General features: G+C 40.0%; 1 protein-coding gene across 1 annotated transcript in view; it reads left to right on the top strand.

Moving 5' to 3' along the window:
• The window catches only part of acss3 (acyl-CoA synthetase short chain family member 3), a 45,800-nt gene that overhangs the window by 22,134 nt on the left and 2,966 nt on the right, over positions 1 to 20,700 (top strand). The window contains exons 10-15 of the mRNA XM_052577278.1: positions 15,636 to 15,731; positions 15,879 to 15,942; positions 17,621 to 17,702; positions 18,839 to 18,961; positions 19,090 to 19,189; positions 19,987 to 20,162. Of these exons, the coding sequence (XP_052433238.1) occupies positions 15,636 to 15,731; positions 15,879 to 15,942; positions 17,621 to 17,702; positions 18,839 to 18,961; positions 19,090 to 19,189; positions 19,987 to 20,162 (641 nt within the window). The remainder of the gene's footprint in view (positions 1 to 15,635; positions 15,732 to 15,878; positions 15,943 to 17,620; positions 17,703 to 18,838; positions 18,962 to 19,089; positions 19,190 to 19,986; positions 20,163 to 20,700) is intronic.

Here is a 20,700-nt window from a genome sequence, read left to right as displayed (position 1 = left end):
AGCAGCATACTGTATAAAACAAAAATAGCTCCTTATAAAATTTTTTTTAAAAATTAAATGTAATATTGTTGTAGTGGTTATGAACAAATACAAAGATGTAACTCTTTTTATATGGAACTCTATAACTCTTTATATTTAGTGTGTTTTTACTCAATTGGTTCTCTATTTGGGCTTATGTTTTTTGGAACAAAGCAGGAATTACGGTCTGTCTGAAATGGGCTCGTGAAGGAATATTGTAATGGGGCTCAATTACATTAAGCATGTTCTTAAAACCTGCGTTTTCCACTACAGAGTAAGGTCTCATATCCGCGGCTATAACGTAAATGCACCATTCGCTGCGGTGATGTCCGTATACGGAGCCCGGGACGTCACCTGTAGGAGAAAAAAAAGCAATCCGTGGCGACGGTTTTGCAATCCGTCCCCTCAGTTTATAAACCGTACTCACGAATTCATAAACTGTTCACTCGATTTAACAAATCGTGCCCACGGATTAACAAACCGTGCCCACGAATTTCCAATCCGTGCACTTAGATTTTGTAAACCGTACCCTCGGTTTTTGAATCCGTACCCACGAATTCATAATCCGTGTGCACGCTTTCGCAATCCGTTCCCTCGGATTTGTAAACCGTACTCACGGATTCATGCAGCAAACTCCTACGTGTTAACATACAGTTTTATTGAATATTATTATGTGGAATAGGTTTACAGCAAAGTGTCTTAAGTGATTCTCTATCAAGTGTAGTACGAGGTGGAATACAAAGATTTAATAAGAAAGATGCGCATTAAAATCTTGTTCAATTGCTGATAATCTATAATAGCACTTGATTATTATTGTGCAATAAACCTGGCATTGTGACTGACTCTGGAGTAATTTTTTCCTCTTTTGTAAGTTATTTTGGATAAAAGATTCTTATGCATAACCTGTTTAATAATATATAATAATGATACAAATAAAAATAGTTATTTTTTATAATTTTAATTTGTAGGCTAAATAAATGAGTACAAGACAGTAAAAATATTTGTCATAAAATAATTTGTGAATTGCTTTATTTTTAAATAACCTTTGGACAGTTTTGGAAATGCTTGTGTACAATTCTTTCTTAACATGAAGACTTATTTTTGTGATTTTATTATACTAAGCTCCACCCACCTCACCCCACCTGCCGGAGTTAGATGCATGTTTCACTGTTAAGTGTAAAATGCGTGTCAGTTTTCAAATCCGAGGGAACGGATTGCGAAAGCGTGCGCACGGATTATGAATTCGTGGGTACGGATTCAAAAACCGAGGGTACGGTTTACACAATCTAAACGCACGGACTGGGAATTCGTGGGCACGGTTTGTTAATCCTGGGTACGATTTGTTAAACCGAGTGAACAGTTTATTAATTCATGAGCACGGTTTATAAACTGAGGGGACGGATTGCAAAACCGTCGCCACGGATTGATGTTTTTTCTCTCCTACAGGTGACGTGCGGGGCTCCGTGGTACCGAGCCTTCAGCGCGTACTGAGTGAGCGAGCGCCTGACTGAGTAGCCTAACATAAACATATAAGTTGGTGTTTTTTTTTCTTCGGGGGTGTCAGGGGCATTGCCTGTTACGTCGTTTGGGTTATTGGGCTACCTTGTTGAACGCATAACATTATATTTCACACACCTTTTTTATTTTCCAAATTTAATTAATTAGTCCAACGAACCGTTCGGTACATAATGCGTACCGCGTACCGAACCGAAAGCCTCGTACCGAACGGTTCAATACGAATACGCGTATCGTTACACCCCTACCATTTAGTAATGTGAAAAATGTGCATGTTTTGTAAGTTTGTGGAAATGACTAGTTAACAAATGAAAAGTACTTTATCTCGTTTGATATTCTTTTTTTTCTTCTTTTTTAAAAATAATTCTCAAGTCTGGCAGAAGTAAAATAAATCATAATGGTACATAGTGTAATACACCGAAAGCCAAAGAATATTATAAATTTAGGGATACAACTCTTTAGTTTCTTTATGCTCCACTAATAGTTGGCAAATGGCAAAAAGTTCAACTTTCTGTTGGTTATTTTTGTTAATGCATGCCGCAGTGCTCTGTTCCAGGCCTTAAAGTGGCCCTTATGGATTGTCTGAAATAGGTTGTCAGAAATACCGGACACTTCTTTTGATATTCATAAACCCTATTGCCAGCATGATGCATAAACCATCACATGTATAATGAATTGATTTATTCCTTTGTTCTATACTGACTATAAAACATATTCAGCTCATAAATATCTCTGAGAAATAAACAGGTGCCGAGCTTGACCAGAGAATGTTCATACAAAATGAACTTAATCACCTCTCCCCTCACTCTCATATCCATCTTTCTAGTCAGTATTGCTAAACTCTGTCATTCGACGGCACAAATTTGAAACCAGTGTCAGATCCATATTGATGCGTGAATGGAAAAAATTATAGATCCATATGTTTGTGAGCACAGGGTCAGAGAGGCTATGATTCTGTCCTCAGAGTATGCTTGCTTCCTGTTCTCCATTCACAGTTTCACCATCTCCATTCAATTTGTGATTAAAAGCATGTATATGCATTACAATGTAGACGACATAATAACAGCCACAACTCCACCTGGGCGTGCAAACACACAAATGCCACAGCGTGTTTGAATTGTTCAGTGGCTAAGAGTGAGATTTAATTAGACGAGCTGATGAGGTGTAGTGTAACAGCAGTTTGGTAGCTTTTCCGAAATAAAGTGGAAGTGATTTGAACCTTCATTATCTATGTCATTACCCGCTCAAACCTCCCCAGGCTCATGGGTGCATTGTAATATCAGAAGTCAGGCTGCTGAGACAAAATCTCTCTCACACACATATTGTTTGCATGCTTCAACTTGGGGATGAATATAATGGTTATTATGAAATGTATTCTGAATGCTGATGGGTCAGTATTAGTTATGCAACTAACAACTGTTTTTTTTTATTATTATTATTATTGTGCACCCATAAGGCAACCATTGTAAACATCCCTAAAGGCCAATTGTAATTCTGGCCAATATGATTTTCATATAGACATTTTTAAAATGGTTTACTGGATTGTCTAAATAAATGAAAAATGAAATGCTAAAAACGAAACGGTCATTTTAAATGATTGAATTTGTGCATGGCTACATGATAATGTAAGTGTGAGCAGCGGATATCTGTATTGAGATCAGATTTAACACAGATTTTATAGATTTAAAATAATAGTGTTTTTAAAGATCAACTTTAAGTGTCTCATAAAAGGTAATTTATATTAAATTAGAGAAAGTAGCAAAATGACCATGAACTACTAAATATCCAATGATGACCGATACTGGTAATCAAACAAACAAAATAATTATAATTCTGAAATATTGACAATAACCAGTATGGTTCAGTCAAAATATAATAAATGTCATTTGCTTAGTAAAATAATGTTGAAATTCAATTTAATATCCTTAATTTTATTATGTAACTTTTGTAACGTGTTGTAATGTTTGTAATCTCGAACACACATGCACACATGCAAGTAAACGTGTCATTTAAATATTCTCTGTGGCAACGTTCATCCAGTACACACAGAAAATGAAAGGATGGCTGACGCTTTTGAGACCTGATAATAATTGTGTGCTATTTAAAGACGCAACTCCTACCATGAAGAGGTGGGGGGCTTGGTGATGTGGGCTGCTGATGTCACTGCTGTTGCTGGGCAACTGGTATGCTTCCAGTTGGGAGTAAGTGCCAATGACTGCTGGCTGTACGAATGACCTTAACACAGCCATGAGCGTTGGCACTCTACTTTGAGCGGGCTGTCGTGTGCGTGTGAACCCTGGCACAGTCTGTCAATTTTTGACTGTGGTAAACTTTATCAGTCCGCTGAATCAATGTCAGTGATGTCAACGGGCTGGCAATAACTTTTAAAAACAAGTAAGGGTAGAACATGAACTTCAGAAGGAACAAATTAGCCATTTGTGTCCAACCCTTTTGGTTAATTAGCAGTTTCCAACTAAATTGCACCAACTGGGTTAAGCACAACTGCCTAGTCCTTAATTAGTTTTAACACTCTACTTTATCAGTGAGGTTACATCAATAAAGAGAAAAACAGTTCAGTCATTTTCTAATGCAAAAAGATGTGTATTGTTTAACCACCCATTTTATATATATGTATAAATCAACTAAATCTCCTAAATCAACCACATGAACAAAGTCCACCGAATGTAATTAAAATAGTCCCCATAGTCTTTGCATAACCAGCTGAATTGCGTAGCTCTTACCGCACACCTGGTCAGTCCCAAACACACATACCCCAGTCCCCGGTGCAGTGTGGTAATACAAGGTCCAAACAGTCACGAAACACTCCTTTAAACACAAGTAAATCCTGCCAGCATGGCATAAGCTGCAAATGAGGATATCCACCTGGATACCTAGAGGTCCGACGATTGGAAACCTTCCCGGGAAACACCACCACCACACATTGGTTCCTACCCCCTTATATACATAAAAAAAAAATCAGCAGACAGGAAGTACCCAACACAGCAAATTATACATGAGTCCAGCACAGCATTATAGGAAATGGAGTCAAAAGAACATCATTAGAGCCCGACCGATATGGATTTTTGGGGGCCAATGCCGATATTAACTCGAAAAGAGCCGATTTATAAGCCGATATTTTGATTTTGAAAATAAACTGGATATTAGACCCATTTCCTATAAGCTGCACTTACACAACATTCAATAGCAAAATATCTGCCTGTTCTATGTATGTGGGCTGTATAAACCATTTTCCAGAAGGGATTATGTAAAAAAAAAAGCCTTAGATTACGGTCTCAATCACTAAACAATTGCACATCAAAAGTATATATTTTTTTATGATCAAAAAACAGTCTGGTTTTAAACATTTAACACTTTTACTTTCTTCCAGTTGAAGCTGGTTTTAACAGTCTGTGTGTGTACTGTAAATAAATTATAATACTAAAGTTAATGTATTTGCAGAAGAAGTCCCACACTTTGCTGCTACAGCATTCACCTTTTTCAGCCATCTGTAGGCAGAAAGAGAGACATAGAAAGAATAAGCATGTGTATTAATAATATCACCATGTATCATTACTCGTGTCATCATTAGAATTATAATAATAATAAACAGGGATCTGTTTATTATGAGAAATATGCAAAAATGAGAAATATATATATATTTATTTATTTGTCAAGCGATAGGTATTAACCTCCTTATATTTAACAATATTATTTCAACATTTTCCTGTTATGTCTGTAAAGCTGCTTTGAATCAATATGTAAGGAAAAAAAAAGAAAAGAAAAAAGTGCTTGTTCAGCTCACATTTATTTACATGTCCCCTCTGGTTTAATCATTTCTGACGCACCTACTGTAGTTACTGTAACTACACTATATTTGCTCTCACAGACACATTCACAACGGACCCGTATATATTCTCCTCTTCTCTTTGTGCAGTCTGAATCAAAACATCGTCATGCGCTGGCGAACGTAAAGTTAGCCTACTGTTACCGGAAGATTACGGAATCCGTTCAAAGTTGAATGGTTAACGTTAGTGCCATGAACACACCGCAGTCAATATTGAGAAGAACCACCTTCAAACAAGTTAATAGCAAGCATTCAAGGGGCCTGCTAAAAAGGAAGCTATATTAGCGTTAGAGTAATGTAACCAGCCTGAATTCACCAAATTGTTCCCTGGACCTGAGGGTAGCCTCTTCTTCCTTGCTTCTCTCTTAATTCTCATCAGCAGGACTAGCGCTATCGCTCGCTTCTTACAACGGGACAGACACATGTTTGCTGCTGACCGAAAGGAGGAGGAACAGACAATGAAAGAGCTCCCGCTAAAAGTTTTTAAAACTCCGCCTACGCCATAGCGCAGCGCAAATTGCGTTGTATCTGAAGGGCAGCGCTGAACCCAGCGGCAAGCGCTGTGCATACCGCGTCCTGTGTGAAAGGCCCATTATGCAGTCATTATGTGGGAAACACACCGCAATAGAATAAGTTAAACGCTAACGTTATAGTTCGACCTTATTAACGTTCGCGCTCTTCCACTGATAAACATGGTATTAGCTTTGTGGCTAATCTAATATAGCAATGCATTGGCGGCTGTAAGTGTTACAGAATATTTAGAAGTGATAATGATAGGACCGTTAAGTAGAACTACCACACCGTTTTTATATACAGTGTATGAACTTAATCTACAATCATTTCACATGACGAACGACAGACTCACCTAGGTGGCTTGGCTGATCGCTTTCTTCGTTGTGGATTTCTGGCGCTGTTGCAACTCTCTCTCTTGCAAACTATGCAACACTCATAACATGAGTGAAGCATGAGACTGTTTCTCATGTTTCATCGGCCGTTATAAACGCCGATGCCGATTTAAATGCAATTAGCTCATATCGGCCGATAATATCGGCCGGCCGATATATCGGTCGGGCTCTAAACATCATGGTATTAATCAAGATATACAACTTAACACAATTTCCATCTTAATTCAATTTCCATTCTTACATAACACACTGACCTAAATTCAATATTAATAAGTAGCGGTGCTACATAGTGTTAAAGGTTTTTCCTCCCAAAATTCATAGTTGTAGTTCCCTCTCGAGGCGGTAACTCAACATTACGTCAGCTAAGACGTATATGGGAACTCTTCCCTTCTCCACTTTCACTGAAATCTTATTGGCTAACGCCAGCTGGGGACAGCTGGCCAATTGACGCGAAGCATGCAAATACTGGCGGGTCAGCGGGCAGTATAAAATGCATGGGCGCGAAAATTACGTCAGAATCTCTTTCTTCACGCTAGAAGTCTTATCTAAGTCATTGTGGAAGTTGCAATAGAGGACTACTCACCCTGTTTTTCCTCTCCGCATCCGATGGCTGCTAATGCTAGATTCGGACCTTCACCAGTTCTGTGTGACCTGCCAATGGGTTTCTCACACGGACCACACGTGCGCCCACTGTGCCGAGCTGCCAGTGCGCGGCCTCAGAGCCAGAGTTGCTCGGAAAACGGCGGGAATGAGGCCCACTGCCGCCAGCGAGCCGCTGGTGGGCCCTCCCTATACTTCTGAGGGAAGACCGCTTCGGTTCTTCATGCCAGGGCAATACTTAAGGTGTTTCAGGCAGACGGCGGCAGAGTAGCGCTGACGTCATCAAGGATCTGCGCGCGGCAACTGATCTCGCGCTGATGGCTACTAGCGCTCTGCTCAGCCGTTTCATGGGGCTCATGGTCGTCCTTACAGGCACCTATGGCTTACCCTAGCTGTCCTGAAAGACGCGGACCGTAGGACGCCCCTAAACGTTCCAGTTGTTCCCTCCGGCCTCATTGATGACGTCATGGAGCTTTTCTCAGAGACGCAGAAAGCGCGCCAAGGCGATGAGCCACGTGATGCCCCGTCGCTCACTCCAGTCTTCTTCTGCGAGGTTCTTATGCACCTCGCCAGGCTCTAAAACCAGCTAAATTAGCCCGCAGTGGCACCCGCTCTGAACCGGACGCTCGTTTCGGTCGAAACCAGCAGTGGTAAGAGCCTGGGAGGAAACGTCAGGGTCAGTTGAGGACCCCGCGCCGCGAGAGAGCCAGCGCGCCATCGAGCCGTCTCCCTGACGGTGAAAGGGTGAGTGCGCGGGAGGCCCCGCCCCCAAGCGCCATGTTCAAATGCATCATGTCCCCCATCTCCTTCGGGCGACCATTGCTATGTGTGTTTAACTGCAGTTTGTGTGAGTTCCACAATAGAAGCATGTACACAATCAACAAAAGAGCTTTTCTTCTCTTACACTCAACACTGTGTCACTCGCCCTGTCTCATAGCAGCGCTGAGCCACAACCCATGATTATAATGGCCTCGCGAGAGTGCCAACACCACATAAACACGGTGTCACCCTCCATGTTCAGATGCATCATGTCCCCCATTTTTCTTCGGGCGATGATTGCTATGTCTTTTTAAATGCTGTTTGTGTGAGTTCCACAATAAAAGCATTATACAATCAACAAAAGAGCTTTTCTTCTCTTACACTCAACACTTTGTCACTCGCCCTGTCTCAGAACAGTGCAGATCCACAACCTATGATTATAATGGCCTCGCGAAGGAGCGAGAGTGCCAACACCACAAAGACACATGCATCATGTCCCCCACATCACTATGGGTGACGATTGCTATATGTGTTTGAATGATGTTTTTGTGAGTAAAAATTGTACTATAGAAGCATGTATACAAATTCTTGCACCCAGCATTGTGTCACTCGCCCTGTCTCAAACAGCACAGAGTCACAGTCCATGATTATAATGGTCTCTGGATGGCGCAAGAATGTCACACCATTACGCGATGCGCCCACCCTCCCGCCAGTGCTTCCAGCCTCGCGGGGGCAGGGCCCTGATTAAAATAAGCCATCAGTGGCTCTAGAGGTAACGCGTCCGTCTCATGGACGGTAAGAGGGCTATCCCGGGCGTTTCACCATGGATACTGGGAATAATTCACGATATTGAATATGGATATTCTCTCCAATTCAAACGCAGACCTCCCCGCTTCAATGGCGGGGTCCCATCACTGACTTTGCCCCAAAACCGTCCTGTTCTGCGACAGGAAGTTCTCAGTCTGCTCGAGAGTGAGCGATAGAGCGAAATTTCCCCTTAGATCGAGCGGAATGCGCTTGTTGAATTATCTGGATGATTGGCTGATTTTAGCCCACTCAAGAGACGTGCTACCAGTCACGTGGAAACAATGCTTCGCCGTGTGGACACGCTGGGACTGCGTGTGAATATGCAGAAGATCGTGTTTTTACGAGTCAGACTGTAACATATCTGGGAATCAGTTTGGACTCGATGGCGATGCAAGTTTGGACTCGATGATCTCTCTCTAGAGCATTTCATCGACTCTGCGCTGTTTCATACCGGGCAGGTCGTTTGCACTGAGGAAATTTCAGAGGCTTCTGGGACTGATGGCGGCGGCTTCTTCGGTGTGCCATCTGCGTCTGCTACATTGCGGCCGCTACAGTTTTGGCTGTAACTCGAGTTCCGCCGAGGGCGTGGTCTTCGCTCCACAAGCACATACGGTCATTGACAGTTGCCTCAGCACTCTGAGACCGTGGAACAGCCCGGATATGTTCAGCCCAGGAGTTATTTTCTCTGCGAACGCGAATCTAGACTGGGGAGCAGTGCGTCTGGGCCTGTGGTCGGAGTCACAGAGAAGGTGGCACATAAACCGTTCGGAATAATGGAAGCTGTGTCCTACTATCCCTGCAAGCCTTTCGGTCGAAATTGGAGCGGAAACATGTACTGATTCAAACCGACAACACGCCTGTGGTCTCGTACATAAATCGCCAGGACGGCGTGCGCTCCAGAGCTCTATTCAAACAGGCAGCGGGTCTCCTGTTGTGGGCGGACCGACACTTAATCTCCATAAGAGCGTCGCACATCCCCGGTACTTTGAACCGTGGAGTGAGCATGCTTTCGAGGAACGGGATTCCTCAAGGAGATTGAGGCTTCACCCAAGATCAGATCTAATGATTTGGGAGGGTGGAAGTGGATTTGTTTGCCACGAGCGAGAACACGTTTGCTATCTCACTGCCCCCCTGCCAGGAGATGCTCTGACATCGCGTTGGCCGGAAGCCAGGCTTACACATTCCCTCCTGTGAAGATTCTGCCTGTGTTGTGCAAAATCAGGGAGGAGAAAGCATCAGTTATACTCGTGGCCCCGAACTGGCCGAATCACCCCTGGTTCGCGGACCTGAGAGAGTTAGTGATGGCTCCCCCATGGTGAATCCCCCTCAGGCAGGACCTGCTGTCTCAGGCGAATGACACAATATAGCACCCCAGCCCCGAGCCGTGGAACCTTCATGTGTGACCGATATTGCCGCTTTCGTTCCCCGGTTGACGGGCAAACGATCGGTGAGCACGCTCTGGTAATCAGTTTTCTCAGGGGAGAGAGGAGATTGTGCACTTCATGGCTGCCCTCCGTGCCCCCGTGGGATTTCGCTCTAGTTTTGAGGGCTCTATCTCTTACTACCATTCGAGCCATTAACATCGATTGCGGTTAAGGAGCTTCCCTGAAGACTGCCTTGCTTCTTGCTCTCGCCTCGGCGAAGTGCCTTGGAGAATTTCATGAGTTTTTGGTGAACAATATTGAATTGGTTTCGGGCCTGGTGACTGTAATGTCACTCTCCGGCCGAGACCGGGTTTCGTTCCGAAGTCACTCAATACACCTTTTTGTTTCCCTGCCCGCCTTATCTGTTGAGCCGTCAGCCTCGCATGACGCTGTTGCTCAAAGCGCCGGGACCCTGTTAGGGTTTTACGGATGTATATGAATCGCCTTTCGTCAGTCGGACCAGCTGTTTGTGTGCTTGGTGGATGTAATAAGGGACGTGCTGTTTCTAAACAGAGACTTTCTCACTGGATCGTGGACGCTGTCGAATGCCAGGGGAAGGATTATCCCCTCAATATCAGAGCTCATTCTGCGAGGTCAATATAAATTCTTCCTGATGGGCCTGGTCTAAAGGTATGTCTGTCCAGTATTTATGTTTTGCTGCTGGCTGGTCTTCCCAGAACACAATCGCCAGGTTTTACAAGCTGGATGTACCCTCTGTAGCGTCACATGTACTTTCGGTGAGTTAAGTTTTATTCATTCTGTTATAACCAGCTATACAGTAGTTACCATGGCTGCTAACTCTGTGTTATGGATTATATGGTTTATGCAGTAGTCACCGCAAACGCCGTCGACTCTGTTTAACTCTCATACTTGAGTGCTTATTGCTTTGTGTCTGCCCTGGCTAGTGCAGATTTCGATATATTGCTTGAAATTATGCAAGTTTTGTTAGGCTCGGAGCAGATGTCTCATTGGTCTAGTTCCGCCTATCAGATGCTAGCACTCTTAGCGACACGGCCAATGGCGAGAACTGTACTGCTTATGTGTGGGGGTGATTGACTCCGTTCAGGGCTTATCTTCACTGCTCTCAGGGCGGGATTTTATACAGTTCCCATATACGTCTTAGCTGACGTAATGTTGAGTTACCGCCTCGAGAGGGAACGTCTCCGGTTACTATCGTAACCTTGGTTCCCTGAGAGGCGGGAACGAGACATTACGTTAGCCGCCGTGGTCGCTGTTTGATCAGCTGTGCTAGCGTTCAGTCGTGGTTCTGACGTAATTTTCGCGCCCATGCATTTTATACTGCCCGCTGACCCGCCAGTATTTGCATGCTTCGCGTCAATTGGCCAGCTGTCCCCAGCTGGCGTTAGCCAATAAGATGTCCGTGAAAGTGGAGAACGGAAGAGTTCCCATATACGTCTTAGCTGACGTAATGTCTCGTTCCCGCCTCTCAGGGAACCGAGGTTACGATAGTAACCGGAGACGTTTTCCATCCTATCTCTGACCCTTACAATTAAACATGTTGTATTTTATCAGTACTCACAAAAAAAATAACAAAAATAATTAGTGACTTAAATGGTGGTGTGTTTGTAACAGAAAGCTATAGAACGGCTTCAGAAGATGTGAAGTATAGTGTGCAAGTCTTATCCACCACTAAAGCCCCCTAAAACTTATTAGTGTACTAATATAATCCACATTAACCCTCTGGAGTCTAAGGGTATTTTTGGGGCCTGGAGAAGTTTTGTCATGCCCCGACATTTGTGCTTTTTTCAGTTTCTTATAAATATCTAAATGGGTAAAGTCTAATCTCACTGTAATCAGCACAAACTGGCCTATAATAATATGTGAGCAGCTTGTACATGATTGTGTTTTTGAGGGGGAAAAAATTAGTGGTTAGTGAAAAACTAAAAATGTTAAATCACTTGAATAAGGCCATAAAACACATACAGAACATTGGTTCCCAGGACTTTTGAGAACTGGAGCTTGTAGCCTAGAATTTATCTTTCTAAATTAAGTGAAAATCATCTTGTTTTACTCACTTACAGAAAACAATATATTGATTTACATTATGCGAGTAGGTGTCAACTGTCATGAATATCATTGTGATTTACACCTGAGAAGACAAAGGCCCGCATAATGAGCTGCATAATGAGCCTCTCAGTCAGCTGTGTCACTGAGAGGGAAGAGTTACAAGAAAGAATGTGGGGACAAAATAAATGTATATAATTTTATGTTTGTAGTTAATTTAGAATATATTTAATTATCCCACAACATAATTTAATATCCACTTGGGGGAGTAGTTAAACAGTTTATAATAGGAACAATCAAAGCTGACTTTCAAACTGAAGTTTTTGCATCATTACTCCAGTTACACAATCCTTCAGAAATCCTTTTAACAATCTTATTTTCTACAAAAAAACATTTATTGTTATTATTATCATTATTATTGTTATTAATAATGTTGAAAAGAGCTGATAAAAAAAAATCAGGTTTTTAGGGGGGGGGGTGGAAAGAACAGCATTGTTTACATTTGTTACAGTTACATTTATTTGTTACATTTATATTATTTACATCAAGCTTTTGAATGGTTTAGTATTGTATATTGTTATTGAAACTTCATATTGTTTCACTTGATTATACATTTAGTCAGTAATTATAGTTTGGAAAAAGTCTAACTAGTAAAATGTTTACACGTTATGTGAAAACCACTACAAGTATATAAATGAATAAAGAGACTCATGTTTATGATCTCTGCTGAATAAAGCACTTCATTCTTTTTTTCTGAGGAAATCCAAATCTCAAATCCTCAACCACATCACATCTTTTTGGGGTGATTCATGTCTTATTCCGCTCATCACAAAGCAAACAGTAAAATAAAAGAACTTGAACAGTCTCGCTGCATTGTGTTATGTTATGGGCGAATTCAAGCCGCGCGCTTTCAGTGAAACATTAGAATCTGAATAGCACGTTCAGCGCGGGGGCATGGTCACATTAGAAGATAATGAAGGGAGACGTGAAAAACAGACATTGAGTTGTTTCATATGGATTACTTAATCACAGAATGTTTGTTTTTGGAAGCACTTGTTTAGTTTAAAAGAAGACATGTTAGGCTTTCTCATGTCTCTTCGTTGAGTATTTACGGAGTTACAGTTCATTTTAATGACGTGTTTGTAAATGAAGATCACCGGAGACAAAGGCTGCAAACAGCACACCTTGTTTGTTATCTTTATTTTATAAGTGCACAAAGTTTTATGTCTGTGTACAAAAATTAGACCCTTTCCAGATTCGATTGATGTATTTCTCTTATCTGTAAGATGAAAACTGAAAGTGTAATTTAAGTTCTTTTTGAGGTTATCAGGAGAAAATTCCTCATAACGTGTATACGCGTTAATCGACTCCATAGGATTAAAAAAAGTAAATAAATTTGAATTTGGCCAGATAAGTTTCAAAGACATTGATAATTATTTATATTTTGGAGATAAATCTATTAATTTATTGGCTGATATTATGCTGTCTTTCAAAAAAAAAAATTCACAACACATGCAAGTGCAGAAAACATTCCTTCAACTGGACCACTATTAATATGTGATGAAGTAAACATGCTAGGCGTCCTGAAAATTTTTTATTACCATTGCGCCTCACGTCTTTTGTCAAGACAATCAAAAAATGCGGCACTGAAGTTAAAATGAGTACAGCTTTTAAATTACATGTTTCTGAGCTTTGTGTGTTTTATCAGTGCACTGCCCTACATCTTGCATTTTTAAATGCAAGAATGCTGTGTGAACAGCCCATAATGGCTTACTCTCGGAGTAGGCACTTCTTTTGAAGAAGTACTTACTATTTTACATGACTGTGAAGAAAGTATGAATGACCAATACACTATGAATGTGTTTAGTATAAATGTTATCCAGACGGCTACGTACATGCTCATTGTCATTGTCATGTGACCTACCAGCGTCAGTTGCGTCACTTCACTGACATTCAAAAATCCTCTCCCATGGCCTCATGGGATAGTAAAGTGTCCATCTGATCTGCACTTCAGAATTTTCACCTGCTGTTTTAAGAATACTATGAATATGGACATGAATACAGTTTTTCAACTACTTTTTGCCTAATAGCAGAGTAGTAGGCATATTGAGATTCAGCCTAGCTTTTAAAGTGATTTTCCATGTTTAGACACAGTCCCCGTGCATTATAATTTCATGGAAATGAATGACCTGCTCATTCTTTCGAATTTCAAGAAAGTCATACGAGTTTGGAGCGACATGGTGCACATAAATGTCCTAAATGCTAATCGGTGAATGTTCAGACACACTTTCCCGCTCTGTGTGTGTGTGTCTACACGCCGTGTGTCACCTGTGCATTTCTCTCATATGGCAGCAGCGGTAGACAGACTCGGGGTGCCACACTGCGATGCCAACAGTTTTCTCACTTTCCTGCTCTCTCTCTTTTGACCAGTTACTCTCGCTCACTCTTCATCACTTGCTCGCTCGCTCTCTCTGTCTTTCTCTTCTTGCTGTTCACAGCTCTCCTGTAGCATCTGGTCTGAGACAGATGACAAATAAGTCCCTGTTTTATTTGTGAATGCTATGCTCTGCGTCGTGCTGTCGTCTAATGATTGTGAAGTATTTGTAACTTTTGATGATGATGTTTAAGCCAGTCATGTAATTTATGCAAGTGCATAAATGCAGGTGTGAATGCTGGGGCAGTGTTGCACAGTACATATTTAATATGCGTTGTTGCATTGTTGTGATAGTAACAAACTTTAGTACTAAATGGGGGTGGTAGAGTTTTCTTGAAACGTCTGTCATTAAACTGGATGTTATATGAGGTGACTAGCTATAAATATGTTGAACTAAACATCATGACCAGACAGCAACATAGTGTCGGCCCAGATCTGGCCCACATCTGGCCTGCATGAAATCCATGCGGGCCAGATGTGGGCCGAATCTGGACCAAAACTGCTTGCTGTCAGGGTGTGGTGATGTAACAGATTCTGTTTTGGGATCAATGTCCAAGGAACTAATTAATCTAAATCCAAATGTAAAAATAAGAGAAATAAAGAGGGATGTGACTCAATTCACCAGTTGCTGATTGGATGGAGGAAGATCTGAATGTAGTCTCGCAGTGGATTGTAAGAAAGGGGTGGGGTTTAAGCAATCTAAATTATTGGATAAGTCAAGTTTGCCGTTTCACTGGAAGATCAAGTTATGACATTTTGATCAATTAACCACTACGATATAAAAAGAGCAAAACATTCAAATAGATTAATTGTTCCAGTGTTATTTTGGTATAATTAACATACGGTTTTATAAATATTTTAAATTGGCTTTTTAAAATATTTCTTATTTTCAAATTCATTTTCTTTCACATTTCCATTTTTCATTTAATATTTGCTATTTTACTAATCTAATATTACTGTTTACTTAATTTATTAATTTCCATTTTTCAGTTAGAGATATTCAGTGTGATTAGTTTTTCATGTAATGTTCGGATTTTAGATCCTCATTTTCTATCCTCTCCCTGACCCTTAAAATTAACCAGGTTACTGCACCTTTAAGATTTCTATAGGTTACTGACCTCTTTTCTGATTGGTCAACCTCTTTGCATGTGAAATGAGTAGCTAGACCCCTTCAAAGTTGCTGTAAAATAAATACTAATGCAAATATAGGCGGTCATAAGCTTTATGTTTGTGACATCAATGCTTGATTGTGAATGACCTGCTTCTGCAGCTCTGATCACTGTGGTGGTTTCTCTCTGTTGTAGAAAGTGGCTCTTCCATCACTGCGTCTTGTGTCGGTCTGGGCTGCTCACGCTCTCCTCCTGCTGGTACAGCCGGCAAAGCCGTGCCCGGATATAATGGTGAGATTCCACTACATTGGCATGCTTGTGCACAACTCATTTATTTATTACAAACTCTTTCTTATTTTGTATTAGAATTCCAATTTTTAGGTGGATGTTTCAATAAATGACTGAAGTAATTAAAAGCTCTTCATCTTTGTCTCATAGTGACAGTGATCGATGATGAAATGCAACAGGTGAAACCAAGGACTCTGGGAAATATTGTGGTAAAGTGAGTTATTTTAATCCTTTCCTCTTTTAGTTTTTTTATTTTTATTGATAAAGACAGTAGAAAAGGGGCAGAAAGTTGTGAGGAATAGAGCATGTTAATACGATCAGGCTAGAGATGAACCTGCATAGGTGTAAATAGTTTAGTGTATTTGTCCACTGCTCTGACATACTCTCTTTTAGGGCTGAGCGATACATGTCAAGATGCATCAAGGTATCCTAACTGGAGCATGATTGTTACTGCTTAAATGAGCATAAAATGAAAATGGGCCCCATTTACTTTCCTAACACACAATTTATGATTGCATCAAAATATATCAAGTTAAACCCATTGACATAACCAGGCTCTTGCTTTCAACCACCTGCCATAATAGAGAGCATGTTTCACAGTCCAGACAGTTTCAGATGAATACATCAACTCCAATGTCACATTTTTTGAAGGATCCTCAGAAATGCATTGCATAAGCACAGTAAAATGGGTTGATGAATGCTGTTTGATGTTGACTTAAAAAAAAAAAAAGTCACCTCTTTAAATGTCAGAGAGGGAGTGAATGTGCCAAACCGATTTCAAAAAGTATTTTTTTTATAAAAGACCAAATGGGGCTTTATACTTTACCAGTACAAAAGTTTAGACACCTTTTCACAAAGAAGAGCTGCTTTGGATTGCACTTATGCATTGACTGGACCAACTTGAAATATATGTTCTATTATTGCTTCATGATCATGAAAAACACAAGGCATTATTTTAGTGTAAATATTTGCATTATTTTACACATTTGGAAATAATTGCAGCGTCACATAAACATAAACTCACTATTAACTGGTTGTTATTTGCATGCATATTACTAGCAAATAAGGACTTTATTGAAGCAAAAACCCATCCAGGTCTGCGCCGTGTTTGATCTTCACAAATAACGTTCCTTTTCTCTGCTTTCCTCTTCAATCTGCTCACCATCTTCTCCATGCAATAAAAGAGTTACTGACACAAAGCCAAAGCAGAAGAGAATCTTTTCATCACACATCTGATGTTAAAATCTCAGTCTTTGTACTCGGACATTAAGCTCGAGCCTGAGCGGAATGACTAATGGGGTCTCGTCTCACACCGTCTGCTTACAGAAGAGCGTATTGTGTGTTCTTTCAGCCTTTCTTCAGGTACAATACCCGTCTAAGCCGTTGACACACAGAGGCAGCTAATCTCCTAGATGCTTGTTTTCTTGTCATTTCTGTTCTCTGATAGATTTGATTTTAATCAAAGCACGTTCAAAGCCTGCCGGATACATGCTCGGATTAAAAAGAAATTGTGGCTTCTAAAACTGTTTTATGCATAAACACATTCAGGAGGTCCAGGCAGGATATCAAATAGCTGTTTATCTTGCACATACTGCTTATTTTTCAGTAAATAATGACAGAATTGTCTTTTTTGAGTAAAAAGCTCATTTAATGTTTCGTTTCGACAATCCTAAAAAATTTTTTTTGCTATTCCTAAACTTTTTCCATCCAAGAAAGCCCCCCCCCCCCCCCCCCACACTTTTTTGTTTTTTGTTCCTCTGAATATTATCATTTATATTCATACATAAAGCATTCCCTGACCTTGAAAGGTTGAAAACATCCTGTTCTTTGATGGTTCAAAGAAGAGCAAGGTCACATCTTGAATTCTTTTTCTCTTTTTCTTCTCTCATCAGGCTTCCTCTGCCTCCGGGGGCAGCTCTCAGTCTCTGGCAGAATCAGACGCTGTTTAAGGAGCTGTACTTCACCAAGTTCCCTGTAAGAGTTCAGCGACATTCACGTCCAAACACTACTGGGCAAAAGTCTGGAATAAGTAAGATTGGTAATGTTTTTGAAAAAAAGTCTCCTATGCTCACCATGGCTGTATTTATGTGGTGAAATAATGCAGTAAAAATAGTTATATTGTGAAAAATTACTTCAATTTAAAACGTATTTTCTATTTTAATGTATTTTAAAATGTAGTTTATTCCTACAATGACATTCTAATATGCTGATTTGCTGCTCAGGAAACATTTCTTGTTATCAGAGTTGAAAGCAGCTGTGCTTCCTTTTGGGGAAGCTAAAGGAAACTCAAGTTTGTAAGAATAAAAAAATAAATTAGTACTTTTAAACAGAAAGGACATTGAAATGATCGAATTGAATTGCATTTCATATAAATGCAGTTTATTATCTGTTAATCGAAGGAAAATATGTATCAAGATTTTCACAAAAATTAGTACAACTCTTTTCAACATAATAATAATAAATGTGAATAAATACGACCTTGGTGAACCTAAGAAACTTCTTTCAAAAACATTATTTACACTTTTTTGTGTATCACTAGCATAGCCAGAGTTTGGACTACTCTATATATACAACTATACGTGTCAGTATATAACAAACGGAGTATGTCAGAATGATGATTTCTGAAGGGAAGACTGGAGAAATGGCTGCTGAAAATTCAGCTTTGCCATCACATTAAATTTTACAAATTAGAAATAAAATAGAACACAGTGTATTTATTTAAATTGTTTTAATAGTTCACAATAAAATGTTGCCTTGGTGAGCGTAAGGGACTTCAGAAAACAAATGTAATATTTCCAGACCTTTGACTGAGTGTACAATAATTTAATGTAACGAGTTTTCATTGCACAAGGCGTGCAAGTAAAAATGTTTTGGTTAATATCTTTGTGGATGTTTATAATTTAATAGTCATAGTTTATATCTTATGAAATTTATGTTGTATGACAAAAATGGACTGAGATTATGACTGCATGGTGCCTGTACATGGTCCATCTAGTGGTTGAAAGGGGCTGCCATCAGCTGCCTTCATCCTTTCACTTAAATGTGTCTGTAAACTCACAAAGATCTATTCCTACTGTATTGAAAAGTGTTTTTATTGCACTCCCTCTTAGGGTTACTATGACACCATGGATGCAGGTTTTGTGGATGAGGAGGACTTCTTGTACATCATGTCTCGGTCCGATGACGTCATCAACGTGGCGGGTCACAGGCTGTCCACCGGTGCCCTCGAAGAGGTGCGAGGAGAGGAAGTGTCTCGCTCATGACACAAATAATAATAATCTCAAGCATCTTTGTTATTGCTGTACCAAAGAAACCTTATCTTTTTGTGTGCGTGTGTGTGTGTTTGGTGTTTGTCCTTCAGTCTGTCCTGCTGCACCCTGCTGTGGTGGACTGTGCTGTGGTGGGCCAGGAGGACCCTCTGAAGGGACACGTGCCGCTGGCTTTGTGTGTGCTTAGAAATGGTGAGGAATGCAGAAAGAGAAAGGAAAAAAAAATATATGTGTATATATATATATATATATATATATATATATATATATATATATATAGTACAGACCAAAAGTTTGACAATAGCCTTGTGCAAACAAAAATCTCAATGGATTATTACTATTAATGGCGAAAATAATGTTTGGAAATGTAAACTGGTATTTCCTACTGACACACTACAGTAAAAGATAGAAAAAACTGACTTTAAAACCATTTTAAAATTCAAAATACTAGTGGCTTAAGTCTTTTGCACTTTTATACACACACACACACACACACACACACAGTGGAGATTAAAATAAAAACACTTTATGTACACTAGATTTTTTCAGAAATAATCATCATTCACAATTTGAAGGAATTTGAGTTTTGGCTATACCATGCTGATAGAACAGTGTTTTACAAAATAACCAAGGCACTTCAACGAAAACCCTTTTTGTCACATGATTTTTCAGAAATTATTCTAATAAACTGATGATGCTTAAAGTTTAACTTTAAAATTTAAGCAGCAAAAAGCATTTCAACATTAATAATAAGAAAAAACTTTAATAACTAAGCAACAATAACTTATAACCAAATTAGCATATTAGAATGTTAAGAAAAATGTATGTTTTAATGCTTCGTTAATTTTAATGTGTGATTTAAGTATCAGTTATCAGGTAACATGGGATCAAATGGCTTGAATGGAGTAAAGGGATGCGTCCCTATAAATAGTGTCCCTATTTTGTATAAAGTGCCGTAAACACAAATAAGGATGCATATTTGTTTGCAGACTGTCGAAAGCGTGATGATGTGCTGGTGAACGAGACGGTGAAATTGGTGAGGGACACCATTGGGCCAGTAGCAGCTTTTAAGAAGGTGGTCTTTGTCAAAGCTCTTCCCAAAACCCGCTCAGGAAAAATTCCACGATCGTCTCTTGCAAACCTGGTGAACCAGAAGCCTTATAAGGTATTTTTTTAAGGTATTTTTTATAGGGCTGCCCCCGATAGTCGATTAACCGTTAGTCGATTAAAAGAGCCTTAGTCAATCAAAATACTTTACTTGCGGGAAAAAAATTCCACAGGAAGTGGTGAAGTCATAAAGTCCGTGATGGACAGATTATTAACAGCTGGTCTATATGGTAATTACAGTACATCGGACATTTTTTTATCTTATCTGAAACATGTAATTAGCAGCAACATTACATGGCCGCTCATTTTAACGCTAACCTAGAAAAATGTGCGCTATTGAAGTGTTTGTGCAGAGTGTGGAAGCTGAATAGTAGCGCACTCATTGCATGACAGTTCACTTGGAGGCGCCACTGTGATTATTTGCATTTAACTCATTGCATTTAAATGCTCATCCAGAGTAATACATCTTTAGAATCTGTAAAAGGTAAACTTGTATTTATGTGTATTCACAACAACAACAACAGAATTGTTGTGCTTTTGAAAAATAACCAACGCAAAAATTATTAGGTCTCCGTGAAATAATAAAACAAATTAAA

Source organism: Carassius gibelio, chromosome A4 (genome assembly GCF_023724105.1).
Source record: "Carassius gibelio isolate Cgi1373 ecotype wild population from Czech Republic chromosome A4, carGib1.2-hapl.c, whole genome shotgun sequence".
In the NCBI taxonomy this organism is placed as follows: Eukaryota; Metazoa; Chordata; class Actinopteri; order Cypriniformes; family Cyprinidae; genus Carassius; species Carassius gibelio.
The sequence above is the reverse complement of the archived record's forward strand: the minus strand, read 5'-3'. Positions and strand labels throughout refer to the sequence as shown.